Source organism: Callorhinus ursinus, unplaced genomic scaffold (assembly GCF_003265705.2).
Source record: "Callorhinus ursinus isolate GAN/ISIS: 27379988/994484 unplaced genomic scaffold, GSC_fseal_2.0 scaffold27, whole genome shotgun sequence".
NCBI classification, from domain to species: Eukaryota; Metazoa; Chordata; class Mammalia; order Carnivora; family Otariidae; genus Callorhinus; species Callorhinus ursinus.
The window spans coordinates 3733742-3754734 of record NW_027397089.1 but is presented as its reverse complement, the minus strand read 5'-3'; the positions used below and the strand labels follow the sequence as shown (position 1 = coordinate 3754734).

Below are 20993 nucleotides of genomic sequence, written 5' to 3'. Positions count from 1 at the left end.
GGAATATTTGTTTATGTAAGTTATATCAGATCTGCTTCTGCCTTCAATTTTTTGCCATGTGCTGTTTTAGGTGAAGTAGTTGAGGGTGTTTATTGGATGTCTTAAGTAGGTCACTGCTTCATTACAGTGCTGAAGGTTCACTGCCACAACTTCTATCCGTTTTTACATTGTCCTTAAGTATGACCATGTTATTGGACAAAGTGTTGTGGCGAGGGTGGCTTAGAGCATAGTATTGATCAGTTCACAATTGAGTGATTGTCATGCCTTCTCACCTGCAAAACTTGAATAGCTCCCCTATGCTAGTTGGAGAAGGAAGAAAATAAACCCAGGGGATCAGGGTTGGGGGAGTAGGCAGAAACTAGTAATCTAATTTACCCCAGGCTGTTGATACCTACCACCCTCAATCAACATACTGCTGGCCAGTGGAAGATCTTAATCTAAGGACTCTTACAAACTCTCAGCAGCTGCTGATTTGGGGAGTGAATGTCCTTGGGAGTGGTGGCCTTTGGGCCAAGGCTTGTATACCTTATCCTTTTAGTCATGATTTCCATTGGTTTCCTGATAAGGGAAAGCAGAATTCTCTTGTATGTGTTTTCTAGACTGCAGTTACAGCTCTGGATTTAAATGGATATGTTATGCCCTGCCTGACCCTGCTAACAAGAAAGTAGATTCTGTCCTTCAGGTCTCTTCTGGTACTACAAGTCCCCTTGCATCATTAATCTCAACCTTTAGTTTTATAAAATCTGGATCTTAACTCCATGCCAACAAAATGCCTGTTAAAACGTTCTTGCAACCCTCTAAACTACACCTGGGACAACCAGAGTAGACAATAAAATGTGGCTTATAATGACAGAGGTAACTAACAGTGTGTAAAAGTTTTAAGATTTTTCTTCAAGGCATTTCAACCTACTTTTATGGCACCTGTTTAGTTCTGTTCAGAGACTTTGTCCACCTCAAGAGGCACAGAATTGGCTCACTCCTAATATAATAGCAATACTTACACTCCTAATACACTTTGTACTCGAACAGCATGTTGCATCTTAGGTAGCTTGCACTTGCCTGGCAAACTACTTGTGTACTTGAGGCACTTGTCAGGGATTTCTAGATATTTGAGACCACTACCCCTCTAATGAATCCTGTTTCCTCCTTACCTGGAACACTCTAAAATGAGTTGCTAGGCAGAACTCCAAGGAAGGGTAACTGAATTTTGCATGTGTGCTCTGGGATCTTTAATTCCCACTTCAGGGTATAGTACAACTATAAAGGTAGTCCGAAATTTGTCTCTGACCTCTGCTCTGGAGACACAAGAAAGTAGCGTAAACTTTCTAGCCTGAATGAGACGCGTTCCTCTAAACTTCCTCCTGGCCAGTTATGATGGGACATACGTGATTGCCAATACCCCATGCTGTACCTAGATTAATCAGTCAGCAAAAGTAGAGCAGTTTATTTCCCACTCTCTTGTTCTTCTGGGGAGAAAGCCATGTGGCTCTCACTGGTGAACCTTGATGATACCTGGGACTGTACTTCGTTGGCTTGGCTCTGTGGGGAGCCTGGTTGTGGCTTGACCTCCATGAAAGACCTGATCATCCTGCCGGGGGTCAGGGTCAAGTCACTCTTTTCCAATGTTGCCTAAGAGAAAGTACAGTTAATTAGGGTATTTGATTGAGTGTCCTGTGCTTCTGAATAGAATTTGTAGCTGGACACATGAAAGGTGGAGGGTAGAGATGTAGGGGAGGCAGCTTCACCATGGTACTCTGATTACCTTTGTCTTCTCATGGGCCGAATAGGCAAAGCCTAATCTCTGTCTGACCCATACCTTGGCAGGACACCCAGCAGGTCCTCCTGGAACAAAGGTTGATAAGAACCCTTATGAGAAATGGCCACGAGGATGGTTTTTTTGTTTTGTTTTTTTTTTCCTGCTGCCCTGGTGTCAGTTGAGCACAGTTTACCACCTCGCTTACCCCTGAGATACAGCAGCAGGCTCTAAAATGACTACAGTTGAGTTGGCTTCTCAGTAACCTGTGTTCTCAACCATATTGTTATCACCCTCTGGGAAGAGGGACACTGATGTTGGTTTTCCTGTTTGTGTAAGTAATAAATGGCACATGAAATTACAGTCTTGTCTCCTTTGTGTCTCTGACAGTGTGGAGACCTCCCAGCTGTGATAGCAGGACTTGTTAGCCCTGCTAGCCGTGGCACTACTGCAGGCGTCATTCATTTGTTCTGTGCAGTCAATGTGATCATGTAATTAAAGCATTCAGCACAGTTCTTAACATGGTAACTTCTCAAATGTTAGCTGTTATTTTAGAGTTGTATTATAAATAACACAAAACTTAGAATTCTTTCTTGAAAGCCTAATTCAAGGATTGATAGGCTAATTTCTCCCATGACTAAGGATACAAACAGCAAGAGGTAGAATAGGTTGAGCAAATCATGATACTTTTGGCATTCCTGAATAGGGTTGGTAATTGTGGCTTTGCTTTGTTGATGTTACAGAGGTAGCTGTAGCTTTTTTCTAATGCAAATTGGTTTTTCAGTGAAAAATACTGGCTTTCCTCAATTTAACCACGGTCAGTGGACACTCCAAATAAACTTTGGTTTGTGGAACACATTAGAAGTGGAATTTAAAAAGCCGTAAGGGAGAGTTCCAATTTAAAATACCAGAATAGTTTTGTTTGTTTTTTTCAGGTAGGAGAAGAGTATTCTATATATTTCTTAGGAAGTTTCTATATTTTTGAAGTACTGATTTCGGCTTGCTGATGAAATCATGTGATGTTTATGGTTGACACAGATCTGAAGGGGGAGGGGTCAGAACTTTTTCTCCATCTAGAAGTTTAAATAGGGACTTCTTTTTAACTTGGTGTTCAGCACTTACAGATAATGTTTATTCCTTTGACAAACATTTATTGAAGGCTGCTGGACATTGTCTAGATCTGCCATCTTTTGTGTTGCTCTGAGACAGTCTTTTTTTATACCTTTCATCTTGGCTATTAATAACATTGTCTTTCACTTTTTTTTTTTAAGATTTTTATTTATTTATTGAGAGAGAGAGAGAATGGTAGAGAGAGAACATGAGATGGAGGAAGGTCAGAGGGAGAAGCAGACTCCCTGCTGAGCAGGGAGCCTGATGCGGGACTCGATCCCGGGACCCCAGGATCATGACCTGAGCCGAAGGCAGTCGCTTTACCAACTGAGCCACCCAGGCACCCAACATTGTCTTTCACTTTAATAATGTTCCAGTTTCTTTGATAAATTAACACTTGATGTGGCTTAGTTTGTCCTATTCTTTCTTACTGTTTCATCTGACCTGGCATGGCAAACCATATATATAACAGGTCCCTTTTCATAGAGTTCTGTTCATGGGTGTGTGTGCTTGTGTATTTGTGTTTAAGATAGATATTAATATGATTATTCCTCCAAGCTAGGATTTTTAGGTTCTTTTTTGCTTTGTAAATTTCTGTAATAAGGCAAAATTACAAATAAAGGAAGCTGCTGGGTTGACAATTTTTCATTTAAACTACATTCTTTGCATTAAATTGATATAGAATACTTTAAAATGAAAAGACAATTCACAAATCTTTTCTTAACCTTGGTGCGGTCTTTATGAAATTTTTATATGAAAATCACATGCCTTGTTACATAATCTGCAGCCATTTGATTCTTTCTTTTTTCCTGCTTCACAAATTAATTTTGCAATTCATAGCTTACTATTCACAACTTCTTATACTTGAAATTTTTAGTGACTTGCTTTCTTCCAGTTTTCTCACAGGATGTAATAGTAATAGTATCATAAAATTTAAAGCCCCAAACTGTCAAACCTACAGGTAGTTTGTCTAGGGGCGCTGGGGTGGCTTAGTCAGTTAAGTGGCTGACTCTTGATTTTGGCTCAGGTCATGATCTCAGGTCCTAGCCTGTGTCCTGCTACACACTCAGTAGGGAGTCTGCTTAAGGATTCTCTCTCTCCCTCCCTCTGCCCCTCCCCCTGCACTCGAACTCTCTCTCTCTCTCTCTCAGATAAATCTTAAAAAAAAAAAAAAAGTTTATTTCCAGGATGTAAAAAAATTTTTTTTTTTTTTTTTTTTAGTTAAAACTTTTAGGACTGTTTTTATGATAACATACAAGCAAGGAAACCTCCATGGATCCTCTCTTTAGGGTAGGAGTGTGTGAATTGACTCTGAGTTCCCTCAATTTGGGTCATAGCACTTTATCAGTGTCAACATATAAGGGCTGCTTGCCTCCCAGTGAAGGCCACGACATCTTATCAGCGTCAACATATTGGTATTGCCTATTCAGACTGCAAAATGGGTGGGGTTGGTAGAGCCAGACTTTGTGCTAACTGTATGTAGGAGTCATCATTCAGGGCTTGCTAATTTACCTATAGCTAGTAATAGCAAGGATGTTACCGCAATTAAATATAAAAGTCCAGTATTTTGGTGGCTTAATGACATCCGCTCCCATTACCGGGCTGCTTGCTCATCCTTTCACCACTTGACAAAAGTACTTGAACTGTTTCCAAAGCGGAGAGAGCCTTAAACCTACAAGGCAGCCAATGGACAATTATTTACTAACCCACAACTTAAGATAATCAATTTGTTTTAATCCCTACTAGAAACAAATGTGGGTTTATATAATGTGCTCTGTACTTCTCATTCCTTGTTGGTTTTTTTTTTTTTAAGATTTTATTTATTTATTTGACAAAGTGAGACACAGCAAGAGAGGGAACACAAGCAGGGGGAGAGGGAGAGGGAGAAGCAGGCTTCCCGCTGAGCACGGAGCCCGATGCGGGGCTCGATCCCAGGACCCTGGGATCATGACCTGAGCTGAAGGCAGAGGCTTAACTACTGAACCACCCAGGCACCCCTCCTTGTTGATTTTTCTGCCAGGTCTATTCATTATTGAAAATGTGGAATTGAAGTTTTCAACTCTTGGGTGAATTGCCTGTTTCTCCCTTGTTTGTGTTTTTACTTTTTTTATTTTAATGCTCTTTTAGGTGTTTTTACTTGTTTTATCTTTTTGTTGGATTGACCTTTTTATGGTTGTAAAATCTCTCTCTTTATCTCTAGTAAGATTTGTTTGTTTTGTCTGGTAATTAACATAGACCCTCCAGGGTTCTCTTAGCTGCTGTGTTTGCATGATATACCTTTTTTATTCTTTTACTTTCACTCTGTATCTTTGGATCTAAAGTGTGTCTGTTGGAGACAGCATTTAGTTAGATAGGTTGTTTTGTTTGTTTGTTTGTTTGTTTTTTTGTTTTTAAATCTAGTCTGACATTCTCTGTCTTTTGGATAAGTTTCATCCATTCACATTTAACGTTAATATAGTGGGATTTACATCTGCTGTACTTTTTTTTTTAGATCTTGTGTCTTTTTTCCCTCCCTTAGTATTTTCTTTTGCATTAAGTGAATATTTTCTAGTGTACATTTTAATTTCAATGTTTTTTTTACTGTATATTTTGTGGAAGCACAAATTACTTTTAAAAATCATTTTTATCTATACCTTTAAAGGTGTTAAGCATTTAAAATCTGACTTATTATGCTTGTGATTTTAAACCAAACTAAAAGACTCACTGGTACGGAGGCCGAGAAGAGGTGAAGAATATGGGGCCCAGTGAGGTTTATTTGTTGTTTTTGAATTCTGCCAACCTTAAGAGAATGTGTGGAAGACCTAATGCCATAGAGACAGGTTGATAACCAGGAATAAAGGGAAGGGGAGTAGGATTTTATTTATTTTTATTTTTTATTTTTTTAGATTTTATTTACTTATTAGCATGAGCAGGGGGGAGGGGCAGATGGAGAAGCGGACTCCCTGCTGAGCAGGGAGCCCGATGTGGTGCTCGATCCCAGGACCCTGAAATCATGACCTGAGCCGAAGGCGGATGCTTAACCAACAGAGCCACCCAGGTGCCCTGGGAGTAGGATTTTAAATGTAGAGATTTGGTAGGAGGAAAGTCAGCTCTGTTACTGGAGATGCATGTTACATTTACAAGGGTGGGCTTTATAGATTTGATGATGGGAGGATGGCAGATGATGCTATTTTTTTCTCTCTGAAATATAAGCAGCTGAGTTAGAGCAGGGGAGCATGTGTGTGGGTTGGAGTGGCTGGGGACCCAGTAGGAGAGAAGAGGTCTTAGAGAATAGGGGGAAATTAAATAAAATGAAGTAGAGTTGCTCAGCAGTGTTAAGTTTGATGTTTGTGTTCATGAAATAAAATCAGTCTGCTGGCTTGTGTGATTTTTATTTCCCCCCCAGAAAACTTCAGCTACTCCTGTGCAGAGAAGGAGATTCTTAAGTTCAGCCATACTTGGGGTTTGTCAGGTGAGTGCCATGGCTGTCAGAGGTGAAGGGTAATGATGGAGTGGGATGGAGATTTTGGCAAAAAGTTAATTTTTTCAAGAGAAATTAAAATGATAGACCATGCCAGTCTTGTCTCTGGTAATCTCCATTAAAATATATTCTCAAAAGGTTTAATACTTGGGATTCAAAAGTAGAGATTATAGTCAGAAAAAAAGTCGGACAACTCTTGATTCCTTCCCTCTAAACAGGTAGTTCAGGGATGATTTTCCAGGCTTCAGTTTTCTTCTGTGCCAGCAAAGAAGAGAGAAGAAAAAAGTTACCCCAAATTACTCAAAGGTCGTTTGTCTTCCTACCCATAGGCTCTGTATTGGTCCTCCAGGGCTCCCCTAATGTAGCAGACTGGGTGGCTTAAACAACAAATTTGTTTCTCACAGTTTTAGTCTGGAAGTCCAAGATCAAACAAGGTGTTTGGTTTCTCCTGAAGCCTCTCAGCTTGTAGTCACCCTCCTTCTCTATGTGACCTCACATGGTCTTTCCTCCGTGTGCATATGCCTGATGTCTCTCTTATAAGGACACCAGTCCTATTGGATTAGGGCCCTATCCTTATCACCTCACTTAAATGTAATTACCTCCCTGAAGGGTCTTCACCAAATACAGTCACATTGGGGGTTAGGGCTTCATCATAGCTTCAACATAATGAATTTGGCGGCAGAACGACAGAATTCACTCCATAACAGCCTTCTACCTCAAGTACACATAAGAACTAAGGGGAACTTATTAGGCATCATTAACTCTAGTAGAAGTGCTACTTTGTATTATGCATCTGCCTGATCAGTCAGTGGTATTATAATTTTTTTCTTTTAAGTAAACTCTGCCCCCAACTTGGGACTCCAACTCCTGACCCTAAGATCAGGAGTCTCATGCTCTACTGACTGAAGCAGCCAGGTGCCCCCAGTCAGTTGTATTATTAAGGAGCTTTCTTGGGAGAAGGCGCTGGAGGAGTACACAGATCTGTCTCTCTGGGATCTGTTTTCTTTCTCCCTCCCCTTCCCCCTTCCCTCCCAATTCAGTTAGCCAACATATAGTACATCATTAGTTTCAGATGTAGAGTCAGTTATTCATCAGTTGCATATAACACCAGTGCTCATCACATCACGTGCCCTCCTTAATGGCCATCACCTAGTTACCCCATCCACCCACCCATCTCCCCTCCAGTAACCCTTAGTTTGCTTCCTAGAGTTAAGAGTCTCTCATGATTTGTCTCCCTCTCTGATTTCTTCCCATTCAGTTTTCTGGGGATCTGTTTTTAATCCAAAATCATATGTGCCTTCTTCAGTTTTGTTTTTCTTCTTAGTGAGAACACTATGACCCATAACTTAATAGATCTCAAAGAGCTGTAGATTGTTTTGGATTTTCTCCATAAACTCTGTGAATAATCAGTTTTATGTTTTCCTTCCTAATTCTTACACTTTCCAGGATCTCCAGTACGGTGATGAGTAGAAGGGGTAATAGTGGTGTGTTTGTTCTCTTGTCAGTCTAAATGTTTAAAGCTACCACGTATCAAATTTAAGGGAATTTCTATTACTGGTTTGACACAGTTTTCTTCAGATGAACGAATGTTGAATTTTATCAAAAGTTCTTGCATGTGTTGAAATAAACTTAGGATTTTAAAAATTATTGTGTTGCTACTTTAATTTTCAAATGACAGACCTTGTATTTCTGAACTAATCCCAGTTTGATCATGATAGGTTATCCTTTTCATATGTCACCCCTTTTGGTTTGCTGACATTTTGTTTAGGATTTTTGCATTTATGTTTCTGAGAGAGATGGGCTTAATTTTCCTTTTCAGCTTTTGGATGACAGCATCAGTGAATGAGCTCTGAAGTGTTCTCTCTTTTATCCTTTGTTATATTGGATTATTTCTTTCATAAATGATTGTTAGAATACTCCAGCAAAGCCATGTGGGTCTGGCATTTTCTTTGTGAAAAGATACATAATTATCAGTGGCAGTTCTTTAAAGAGATAGGGTATTCTTCCTGGTTAGGTATATTTTTTGAAGAATTTCTCTATTCCACCTAAAATTTGAAATGTATTGGAACAAAATTCAAAATAATAATGTTATTTTAACGTCTAGGGTCTAGTGGTAACCTCTCTTCCCAATATTACACTTTTTAATTGATTTTAGAGATAGAGTGAGAGAGTGCCTGCAAGCTGGGTGAGAGGGAGAGAGAGAATCCACAAGCAGACTCCCCAGTTGAGCACGGAGCCCAACATGGGGCTTGATACCAGGACCCTGAGATATGACCTGAGCTGAAACCAAGAGTTGACCACTTAACCAACTGAAACACCCAAACACCGCCCCCCCCCGCTACTGCCAATATTGCACTTTTAAAATGTCATGATCAGTATTGTCAGAGGCTTATTGATTTTTATTCTTTTTTAAAAAATCACCTTGTGACTTGTTGAATCTCTACATTTGTGTTCGTTATTTTGCTTATTTCACTCTGTCATCACTTTCCTTTGGTTAACTTACTACTCTTCTTGTGATAAATGTGGGGATTATTTCCCAGTCTTTTATTTTATTTTTTTAAAGTTTTTAAGTAATCTCTACACCCAGCGTGGGGCTCAGACTCACAACCCTCAAGAGTCACATGCTCTACCAACTGAGCCAACCAGGCACCCCTCCCAGTCTTCTTTTTAAAGTACATTTATTTATGCTATGAATATGCTATGAGTTATCCTCAAGTGTTATGTGAACATGAGTATACGAGCATGTTATGGACTGAATTGTAGTCCCTCTTTCCCTATACATAAGTTGAAGCCTTAACCCTTAATGTAACTATTTGGAGATAAGGCCTTTAGGGAGGTAATTAAGGTTAAATGACATCATAAGGGTGGGGCTCTGGTCCAGTAGGAATGGTATCATAAGTAGAGGAAGAGGCACCAGAGAGCACTTTTTCTCTCTATGTAAATATAAAGTGCATTCCTTATTTCTGTTACTTGGCAATTTCCTACTTACTGTTTTCCCTATAATTTCTAGATTGATTCTACTGTAAATTAATCTGAATTACTGTAATACTTTGAAAATTGAGATTTGTTTATGGCTCAGCTAGATGGTCATATTGGCAAAAATTCCATGTGCGCGTGGAAGGAATGTTTATTCTGCATTTGGGGTGTACTATTATGTTTAAGTTAAGTTTGTTTAATTTTGTGTTTTTAATTTGTCTTCATTTATTATGATTATGGGTTTGACCATTTTTAGATTTATCAGTATACTGTTGGTGAGGGTAATTATTTTAACCTTTTTGGAAGGCCAGTTTGTCACTGCTTATGTAAATAATTTTAATGTCCTTTGACACATTGACTTAATTTCTAGGAATTTCCAGAAACATTTAGCAACAAATATAAAAGCATAAATACAAGAATGCTTAGGGTAGGATAGTTGATAAATGCAAAAACTTAAGAAAACCAACTAGAGGACTGTTTAAAAGCCAGTAGAGGACTGGTTAAATGGGGATATACCCAGAAACTTTAATGTTACACAGACAATGAAGTTAATGTATTTGTAGTGAAATGATAAAGGTATCCCAGGTGTAGTAATGAAAATCAGACAAAAAGATAAGGTTTTCTTTATGTGTTTGTTTTTTATGTATAAAATCTTCTGAAAGGAAAGGTAACAGTGGACACCCCAGGGAGTTAGATAATGGGGATAGACAATAAGGACTTTTTACCATGTGTTTGAACTTTTGAACCCATGTGAGCATGGGTTACTTAGAATAAAGAGCCTATTAAATAATAGCAGAAAGTAATTGCCACTTCATATAACTAACAAAATACTATGTAGAATGACTTCCTGTAAAACACCCCAGAAATATTATTAATCTTTGCCATATTTATTGTTGCATTCTCCTTTGCTCTTTTCTTTGTTTCTCTTCCCCAAATTAAAGATGAATCTTTGGTCTGAGGTGTCTGGAATTAGGATAGACATAGCATTGGTGTTAATTTAATTTTCTTGGAAGTGTTACATAGATAAATTTTTAATAAAAGATCTTTATTTCCTTTAGATTTCTGACATTCAAAACAACTGACTTTTAATCCACTGCTACTACATCAAATCAACAATGAATTGGAATGCAAAGCCAGAGAATGTCACCTTACCACCACAGTATCCTAAAAAGCAGTCATCTTTTTTGGAGCAGGCTTTAATAAATACACTTAACACAACATCTCAGAGTTCTTTAAACTATCCTGGAAGTAACCAAGAAGCATGTATGTTTCTTGGTAATTCAAATCCAGTTTCACAGCCACTGCTAAACATCAGAAATTATACAACTCCTCAGCAGATCCCTATTCCTGATATGCATAATGGGACACTTGTGGCCTCACAAACTTCAGTGGAAAGAATCACATATGCAAATGTTAAAGGATCCAGACAACTAAATCACAATTTGCAAATGTCTTCAGGAGTAACACAAAACATATGGTTGAACTCACCAATGAGGAATTCTATGCTTTCTCATACAGGGGCAACTGTGTCCCATCAAACTGGTTTTGGAACTAATACACCTAATATACATGCACTACAGAATCCGTTTGTAACATCAGATTCCTATTCTATGCAACTACAAATGATCCCTTCTAATTCTGCAAGAGTTCCTGTAACTTACCCAGGAGCCTCAAGACTTAACCCATCTTTATCAGAACGACAGGTTGATTGGGCACAACAGTATACATCCAGTGGACTGACTTACCCAGATTATAGACCACTTCCAAAGCAATACAGTTACTCATCACGAAGCTTTTTGCAAGATCCTGCTCTTCAGAAACAAAACCCTATGCCATCTACATCATTGCATATTAAAAATAGTCACCCTCCAGATTCTCCACGGACTTTACAGTCAAAGCAGACTGCAGCCATACAGTCCTATCAATATGCAGTTACTCAAACTGACAAAAGACCTCCGCCGCCTCCTTATGACTGTAGATATGCAAGCCAGCCTTTGCAGAGTACTCAGCATGTTATTAAACAGGCTGCTGTGGATGTTCCTCAAATGCACTTATCCGAAGTGAGGAAAGACTTCTCTAGAAGCTTTCAACAGCATTGGCAAAACCTTAATGAAACTGTCAGCACCGTTGGAAATTCCTGTAACTTGAAAGTAAATACCAATGTCACTCAGCCTTTTAATGAACCTGTTAGGTCTTCTGTGGATGGTGTTCAGACCCTTGCTCAAAATAATCAAGAGAGAAGAATAGACTCTTGTGATCTAACTTCAAATCAAGTACTGGACACAAGCGCCACAAAAGAAAAGTTAGTGAGGGATATTAAAACATTAGTAGAAATAAAAAAGAAGTTTTCGGAACTTGCAAGGAAAATTAAAATTAATAAAAATCTTTTGATGGCAGCAGGTTGTATTAAAACAACTGATACCTCTTACAGTGAATTAGCTCCAAATTCTGAAATGTCTCTGAAACAAACTGCCCAAATCCAGTCTGGACCACAGGTGACCCTAGTGACTCCAGAGGATAAACCACCAACCTTAATAGAATCTGGAAAAGAAACAAATAGAACACACAGTACAATAAATTCCAACATTCAGGACCGGATTTGGGGAAATTGTAACCAAATGAATTCTGTTTTACTAAATTCTGTCTATTCAGAAAAGTTGCCAATGCCAGACCAGTTACATGATTTAAAAGTTAGGACTTCTTTAAAGGCATCAGCTGTTGACATTACCCAGGCAACATTAAATAACGCCCAGATTTCATCAGGAAATGTCAACGTTGAATTAAATGTGCCAACAAATTCTGAAACAACTTCTGTTCCTCAGTCTACATCCTTTGAGGAATATGTTTCAAAATACCCAAATAAAAATACGCTAATTCTCAGTTTACTTACATGTAGAGATAAACCTCAGGAGAAATTATTTAAAAATGCTAGTGAAACTATTCAGGGTTCTAAACCACATAGTTTTGAAATTAACTCAAATAACCAAATCTGTGGTAACCAACCAACTTTGAAAACCATGGAAACTCCAAGTACATGTAATATAAATGCCAAGGTTTTAGACAACTCGTTTTGCCTTGAGCATAAATCCTCAGCAAGTGGGGTGTCTTCTAAAAGTGACAATCACTTTTCCATGGAATTGCTAGCAACATGTCTTTCTCTCTGGAAAAAGCAGCCTTCAGAACCTACAGAGGAAAAACAGTATAATGAGTCAAAAAACAGAACAGCAGTTGGAGTTTCAAAACCCGTGGAAACCTGTGATAAGAGTCCATTTTCAGTTGTAGGAAATGCTCAGAATAAGATGATAAACACCTCACAAGAAACAACTTTGTCAATAGTAGTTCAGAATTATGAATCTTCCAGTGCAACTGTTACAAAGGGAACAGAACTTCAGGTTGCTATAGTCTCACCCTTAATTCTTTCAGATGTCAAAACATTGTCTGCCAAAGGAATAACACCTGAAGCTGTATCTGAAACACTGTATCCAGTTATTAAGGAAGGCAGTGTTTGTAGCTTACAAAATCAACTGGCAGAAGATACAAGTGTTACTGCTGCTCTGAAAGCTAATCTTAAGGAACCAGTAGCGGGTACCACAACAGACACAAAGGTGTTCTCACCAATTCAGAAGGAAGAGCAAAGTGAGTCACTTGATTCAGAAGACATACCTAATAGCAATCAAGGAAAGCCTATCAAGTCAGACCCAGATACCCAGTATTCTGTGAGTGAACAGCAAGCCTCATATAAGTCAAGAAACAGTGATCTTGATAGTGGTGATATGTTACATATTGACAGTATTTGTTCTCTTGTTGAAGGTGATACATCTTACGATTCCCAAATAGCAAAGATATTCAACTTGCCTCCTTTGAAAAGGGTTGAGCCACAGAAATCTCTACCCAATCACAAAGTGATTACTAAGGGAAAACAAAAAGAGCAAACAGACAGCCTCACTGAATATAAAGACTTTGGTTTTCAAAATGATAATTTTTTACAGTGCACAGATATTTCTCATAAAATAACTGATCAGGTAGCATCTCTGCAACCTCCAGAATCATCACCTTTGAAGTATGTTAAAGCAGTTAGTGGAATTCTAGAGGAGAGCAACTTGGACCGTATCACTAAAAAAAGCCTGGGTAATGATATGTGTTCATCGTCTTCTGAGCAGGATAGTTGTCCTCGGGACGTTGACTCGTCCTGCAATTATACTGCCCAAGATCCTGCAAGAAGTGAGATTCTCAGTGATAAGGCATCTGTCTTATACCTACACGATCAGCTGTCAGAACTTTTAAAGGAATTTCCCTATGGTATTGAAGCTGTGAACACACATGAAGGTTCTGTGGCCCAACAGAAAACAAACCAAATCTCAAAAGATCAAACTTGTGATAAAACTGGTTGTGACTCCAAGGACTCAACAGACCAAATACAAATCACAGTATTAAACTCAGAGCAAATGAAAGAATTATTTCCTGAACATGATGACCAACTCTGTGAAGTAGACAAGTTGACAGAACATCAGAAAGAAGAACCTGTAAAAGAAGGGCACAGCCAGTGTGACCCACAAGCAGACACAGATGGAAAGACTGATGATAACTTAATGGATTCAGAGAAAGACGATGTTGGTTGCTGTGCATTGGGGTGGCTATCTATGGTTTATGAAGGCGTACCCCGGTGTCAGTGTAATTCCTTCAACAACTCAACTTCAAAGGAAGAAAAAGGGGAAAATCCGTGTTCTCCTTCGAAGATCAATAGTTGTAAACAAGGAGAAAGAACTTCTGATAGAAATGACCCTGATGACCCTGTTGGGTGTAATAGTCCTCTAAATAACAATCTGAATATTCCTTTGACTTTGCCAGATATGAAAAACCATTTTCCTGAAATAGAGCAAGGCAAAAATAGAAATGACATGCCCAAAACAAAGCATCAAAAGTCAATGAGGACAGAACAAGAATTATTAGGTCCATTTTTATCTAAAGGTGATAAAAAACTAGATTCCATGCAAAGTCACAAAAGAAAAGGAAAATTTCAGTTTCATGAGATAATTTTTCACACCAGTAATAAAATGACAAAATTTTCTCAAGAGAGCCTGCACCAGAAGTTCATGGCACAAAACTCACGTCCACTAAAAACAAAGGTGGGTTTTTTGACAAATAAAAAAGATCCATGTATGAAGAATGGTTCTTTGGTACAGTCAGTATCCCCAGAGAAGATAAAATTGAAAGCAGGTGGCTTGAGACAAAAAGTTCTGGAAAAAAGGAAGTTAGATGATGGCATACTTGATTCAAAGATAAAGAGGAAAAAATATGATAAACGAGAGCAGAATAAAAGTGTGGCAGATGGTACTTTTAAATTATGTAATTTTTTGTCAATTCCAAATGAAAGATGTAGGGTTAAAGAAAAGGCAGTATCAAATGTTAAGTCCTCAGTCTGCAAGGATAGTTCATCTAAAATTAATAGAGTTCTGACACCAAAGGAGTATTTGCAAAGGCAGAAGCACAAAGAAGCAATGGGTAGCAATGCATCAAAGAAAAGCTATGTGAGAAATGCACTGTGTGATTCTCAATACATGAAGTCCAGTAAACTTTCCATGCAAGTAGAGAGTTGTGAGAAATCAAATGAGAGCCCTAACAGCAGTGTACAGACTTCTAAAGAATCCTTAAATATTTGTTCAAGCCATGGTAAAAACCTCAAGATTCACCATTCTGAGGAGTCCAAAGCATACATTTCAAGGAATGTTAAGGGAATAGTTGGTGGAAAGCAACCTGATAAAATGTGGATTGATAAAACCAAATTAGACAAAAATTTAAGCAGCATAAACAATGAAGTGGAATTCAGTCAAGTGTCTCCCCAGTCAAAGGATCAAAGGAAACTGTATCTGAACAGAGTTGCATTTAAATGCACTGAGCGTGAGAGCATTTGTCTCACAAAGTTAGACAGTTCACCCAGGAAGCTTAAAGAAGGGAGACCGGAAAATAAATCTCAGAGCCTCTTACCTGTGAAAGATGCCACAGAAAAACCAAGCATGCTGGAATTTAAATTATGTCCAGATGGACTGATTAAGAACACAAATTATGTTGATGACTGGAAGGATCTGCAGCCTTGTCCTAGGAAGGAGCAAGTTCCTGTGCAAGGTTTAGTATGATTTTTTTCATGGTGTCTGGAACATTGTAAGGCATTGAGGTGAACAAGTGGGTTAGCACTACTTAAGCCATCTGGGTAGCTAGCAAAGACTTAAATGCATTTGCCATTCCTTGGTATTTGTTTTTCTAAGTCGATGGTTCTTTTGGGCGGTATTTGTTTTATCTCCCCTTTACTGTAAATTGTCCTCAATTTGTACTGATGACAAGAGGTATATAAAATTGTAAGGTTTGCCAAATACAGAGATTTTCTTTTGCACCAAGAAGCCTATATTATGAAAAATGTTCTTTGTGCTAAGTTTGAAAAGTGTTATATGTTATTTCAAGTGTTTTGTTGATTCTCATTTGGACTTGTAATTTCAAAGCCCTGTGAATTTGAAGTTTCAGTCTAAATATGAGGAAATAATCGTTACATATTAGTGAAAACTTTATACATATGGAAATGGTTCGTCTCATTGTCATCTTTAAAGTAGTTGGTGACTGTGTTACCACAAAAGTTAAAGCATTACTATGTAATCTACTCTTGAAATGGGAGGACTGTGGAAGTAGTCTTGTCCAGTATTGTTACCAAAGCCAGAGCATAAGCATAAGTGTCAGCTGCTGAATGATAGAATTTTCAGTGTAGTTTCAGGAAGGAAGGAGAAAATAGAGGACTAATTTTTTGTGATAGTAAGGAAACATTTAGGGGTTGTGGATATTAAATATAAAACATTGTGTTGAGGAATTCAGATTGGAGAACTAAAAGATTTGAATTGCAATCTCAATTTCTCCTGTGTTGTTGAGATGGTATCTGTTGGGGCACAGAAAGTTACGATATAAATATAAGGTACCTTTTCTTGAAAGGAGATAGGGATATGTAATAGAGTATAAAATTCAGTTTGTAAAGTAGTGGTGATTTCACTTGGCTATATAAGTAGATCTTTGGAAACTGAGGCATGGGTGTAACAAGAACATTAGAAGTGGGTGGGGACAATGGGAGTGACTTTCTCTGTCTCATGTGCCCTTCAGTACCTTGAGATTGGTTGATGTTCAGCCTAAGTGGGAGAAACATAATTCCATAGTGAAGGTAAACTTTTAAAGCAATTGCTTTTTCATTTATGAGATATTCAGGCACTTGAAATGGAAGAAAGCATTTTTTCAGACTTCTTTTAGACTTGTGTTATATGTGAATATATTAATACCTTTTAAAGTCTGTTTTATGCTTAGATGACTTTCCTTCATTAAAGTACTAAAAGAGAGATGAATAGCCACTTCTAGAGATCTGAAAATGAATATTTAAATAGTTTCAGGAATAAAAAGTACAAAAGAAGACTGGTTAAGAGGTGTAACTGAGGAGAAAAGGATGCCCGAAGCCAGCCAAGAAATAGGTAAAACATCATCTATTTAAATTTTTATTTTATTAATTGGGCACTTGGTCATGTAGAAGCTGGATTATAGTTACGAAACTGTTGTGAAATTTGATTTTTATCCATATTTTTAGTGATTCAATATTTGTGTGTATGAGTGGTAGGAAGATATTTTTCGGTATTTTCTGTCATACTTGGGAGAGGGAAACCGTTCGTCTTAAGAAAATATTTCTTATCATGAGTTAGGTAAGGGGTTGGCATACTTTTTTTCTATGGGACAAGATAGTAAATATTAGGTTTTGCAGATCATAAGGTTTCCTAAACACTTGTCTGTGACACTGTACTGAGAAAATGGTGGCAGAATAATAAATGAATGAGTATGGACTATGTTTCAATTAAGCTTTACCATATCGGGCTAGAGACTGGGCCGGGGGGCCTGCCGGCCATGTCCTATTTGCCAGCCCCTGGGTTGGGTGATTTACAAGTTAATCCATTTAATTCTCAAATCCAGGTAGACAGGGATGTCCCCATTTTATCAGTGGGAGGTTAGATCATTTGACTGAAATTCCATGACTAATAACTGAATAGGCACTTGAACTGGGTCCCTTCTTTTCAAAGTTAATTAAGTGTGGAATTTGAATTATTTTGATAAGAGACTGAGGCTCCTAGTTAAAATTTATTTATTTTTCCAGGGAAGGGATTTGGGCTGAGGGCCAACCAGAAAGTATCTGATCTAATTAGTGGAATGATGTACTTGGTTTTTAGGGTTTTGTACTGAGAACTACAAGCTAGGGTTCAGGAGTTTTATCTTCATTTTGGTTAATTGAATATGTAAAAACCAGGGTTTAGAATTCCTTGAAAATGGAGGGAAGCAGAGTTTCACCGTAAGCAACAATAAAGAATCACATTTCTTTTTTTTAATTTCTTTTTTATTTTTTTATTATGTTAATCACCATACCTTACATCATTAGTTTTTGATGTAGTGTTCCATGATTCATTGTTTGCATATAACACCCAGTGCTTCATGCAGAACATGCCCTCCTTAATACCCATCACCAGGCTAACCCATCTCCTCACTCCCCTCCCCTCTAGAACCCTCAGTTTGTTTCTCAGAGTCCATAGTCTCTCATGGTTCATCTCCCCCTCTGATGTCTCCCCCGCTTCATTCTTCCCCTCCTGCTATCTTTTTTTTTTTTAAGAATCACATTTCTTAAAAGAGAGGAAGTGTGACAAAGTTGAGAAGAGAACTTAAATATGTAGGCCTGTAGAAATTGAGTCTACACATTAAAGGTGCATATAGGAAAACACTAAGTTGAATCTAAGACTCAAAGAAGGAAGAAATGCACTCTTAATCAGAATAGGAAAACAGCTGAAAGAGGGGAAAATGAATTAAGAGTCCTGAGAGTAGAAAACACTTCTAAAGTTGGAACACAGGAATTTAAAAATGAGAAAGGTGGGAATGGGCATGGAAATTGGGCAAGAAAGGTCCTTGGAAATAGGAGAGACATTACCTCCTAGAGAAGGTGAGAGGCATGATTGGAATCTGAATATGAAAATACAGATGCCTGCACAGATTGACTAGAAAAGGTAGCCACAAATAGGATGAGCAATAAACTGAAGTTGAATGAACATCAATACTCAGAATCATGATGAAAAGAAATAACAAGTTGGGGCACAAGCTCAAGGAGATCTGAAGCAGGGTAGAGAAAAGCCAAGATAACAAGTCACAACTCTGTCGAAAGTGTAAGATCTAATCACTAGGTTGTACCTGAAACTAATATAATACTGTATGTCAATCTTATTTCAATTAAAAAGTAAAGGCAAATAAAATGCACCTGTAATGCAAAAAAGCCTGATGAGATTCAGGGAAAGTATGAAAGAACAAATACCAAGATGAAGAGGTGGACAACACGAGCCAGCGTGAAGAGAGATAAAAACAAATATCGGGGCGCTTGGGTGGCTCAGTTGGCTGAGCGACTGCCTTCGGCTCATGTCATGATCCAGGAGTCCCGGGATCGAGTCCCGCATCGGGCTCCCTGCTCAGCAGAGAGTCTGCTTCTCCCTCTGACCCTCCCCCTCTTATGTGCTCTCTCTCTCTCATTCTCTCTGTCTCAAATAAATAAATAAATAAATAATAAACAAACAAACGTCATGAACTCCCAAACAGTTTAAAAGAAACTTACTTGGTAGCAAAGATTGGAGTGTAGATGGAGCGAGTTGTGAAACTACATCAAGTCAGGATAAGGTACAGAGAAGAAGTAACAGAATCCAGTGGAAAATGATTTAGGGACCCATCTCAGGTATCAGTATTACTGACATAAAAGAAAGCTAATGAGGACGTACAAGAATTTGAATCATGTAAAGAACCAAGAGGATGGAATCCTTGCCAGAGCAGCGGAGAAAGGTAAAACCAGACTATTCTCTAGAAAGGAGTGGCTAGAGCAGGAATGGAAACCATGGGACTTCTGAATGGGGAAATGGCTACTGAGAAATAGAGGCACATCTAGAAATGCAAGAAGTAGGAAAAACTGGACCCAAAAGATAATGAGGGTAATGCAATGCTGAGACTGTCTAACAAAACAGAAAAACTACAGACATGTCTTAGAATACCTAATGTGTAGCAAGGCCAGAATATTAAAACTCTTCCATTCACTGGTTGGAACTGGCTGGTGTTTATGCTTTTTATATCGCTAGTTTAGATAGCTGTTAAAAAGGTCACATTTATAATAGTGTGCAAATGATAGCAGAACAGAATAGCCCAGTGAAGATGGGATGAAATTAGAAAATAGTCCCCAAAAGAGAGGCAAGATATCTTGTGTGTATAATTTACCATTCTATAGGTAAAAAGCCATAGTTTTGGGGGGTTTTTTGTTGTTTTTTGTGGGCAGCAATGAATGTTTATTGAGTGATACTACAGAGCTCCTGAAGAGGGAGGGGACCCGAGAGGGTTGCCCAAAAAGCCATAGTTTATCAAACTCCTTGTTCTGTTATTTTATCCCAAAGAATGCAGGTTTTCCCTCTCCATTTTAATTGATTGTATATTGGTCACTAATACTGAGTAATAAAGTAAATAAAATTTCTGTTTCCTTAGATAATAATGTTTTGGCTAATTCAAGACTCTCCAAGAGAAGCTTCAGTGCAGATGGATTTGAGGCACTACAAAATCCAGTAAAAGATTCAAAAGCAATGTTTCAAACCTACAAAAAGATGTATATGGAAAAGAGAAGCAGAAGCCTTGGTAGCAGTCCTTTAAAATAATTTTGAGGCTAATTTTTTTGATGGTTCTGTAATTGGCACCAGAAAATTTCTGCCATTTTCTGTTCAGAATATTTTGCTGGAAATGCTCAGAATTACCATGATAAAATCTCTCAAGAGAGTTTGGTTACCACTTAGGTTATGTATATCATTGAAATTAATTAAAATGACTTGAGGACCTTACCCATGGGTACCAGACATAAGAAGTAGATGGTATTTGTCAGGGAAACCGCAAGGTATTGAATTCTGACATTATTGAACAAAGTTTACCATTGTTTATTTTGAAATGCTAACTATCCATCCTGAGGGAGGGCTGTTCTCAGTTAAGTACTTGTTTATTTTAGCTGGGACTGTAAATATGTTTTTATTTCTAAAGCTTATTAGCAAAACTTATTTTTTAAAAATGCTCACTGTGAATGTCAAAGTATATTCTTAAGTATTTTATACCTAATTGTAAACATTGTCAGAAGTCTTGTTTTGTACTTGCTAAGCTGGACATAATTTTTGGATAATGTTTAAACATTCATTACTTTTCATACTTGAAATAAACATTTATTTTTAAAATATATATATATGAAATCATAATGGTTTGTATTTGATTTTCTACCTCACAACAGGGCACATTTTAGAAGAGTTTTAAAAAGGAGCAGTTTTAGTTAAGCTGTTAGAAGTAAATATTTTCAGGTTGCATTCGGAAGAAGAGCATTTTCCTAGAGTCAGGAAATTGCAAGAAAGCATGGAAGGCAAAATGTTTCTGGGTTTTACTTTATGGCTACTAGAAAAGTGTTGGTTATTTTCATAAAATCTCAATGCAATATGTACAGTTCATATTCATTTAAAAAACATTTCTGGGAGTAGGAAGAAATGGGACTTTAATGAGAGTATAGTTTCAGTTTTGCTATTGTGTGAATATTCTTAACACTACTGACCTGTACACTTAAAAATCCTAACTTTTATGTGTACT

The 20993-nt window shown here is 37.9% G+C and overlaps 1 protein-coding gene across 4 annotated transcripts in view; it reads left to right on the top strand.

Moving 5' to 3' along the window:
* RESF1 (retroelement silencing factor 1) overlaps nt 1-20604 on the top strand; it is a 28063-nt gene extending 7459 nt beyond the window's left edge. For 3 of the 4 annotated variants that reach the window (XM_025879586.2, XM_025879587.2, XM_025879584.2), the window contains 4 exons: nt 6249-6314; nt 10358-15422; nt 16712-16795; nt 19866-20604. In XM_025879586.2, the coding sequence (XP_025735371.2) occupies nt 10415-15422; nt 16712-16795; nt 19866-20032 (5259 nt within the window). In that variant the 5' untranslated portion in view covers nt 6249-6314; nt 10358-10414 and the 3' untranslated portion in view covers nt 20033-20604. The remainder of the gene's footprint in view (nt 1-6248; nt 6315-10357; nt 15423-16711; nt 16796-19865) is intronic. The other variant, XM_025879585.2, reaches the window with a different exon arrangement.
* The last annotated feature ends 389 nt before the right edge of the window (nt 20605-20993 follow it).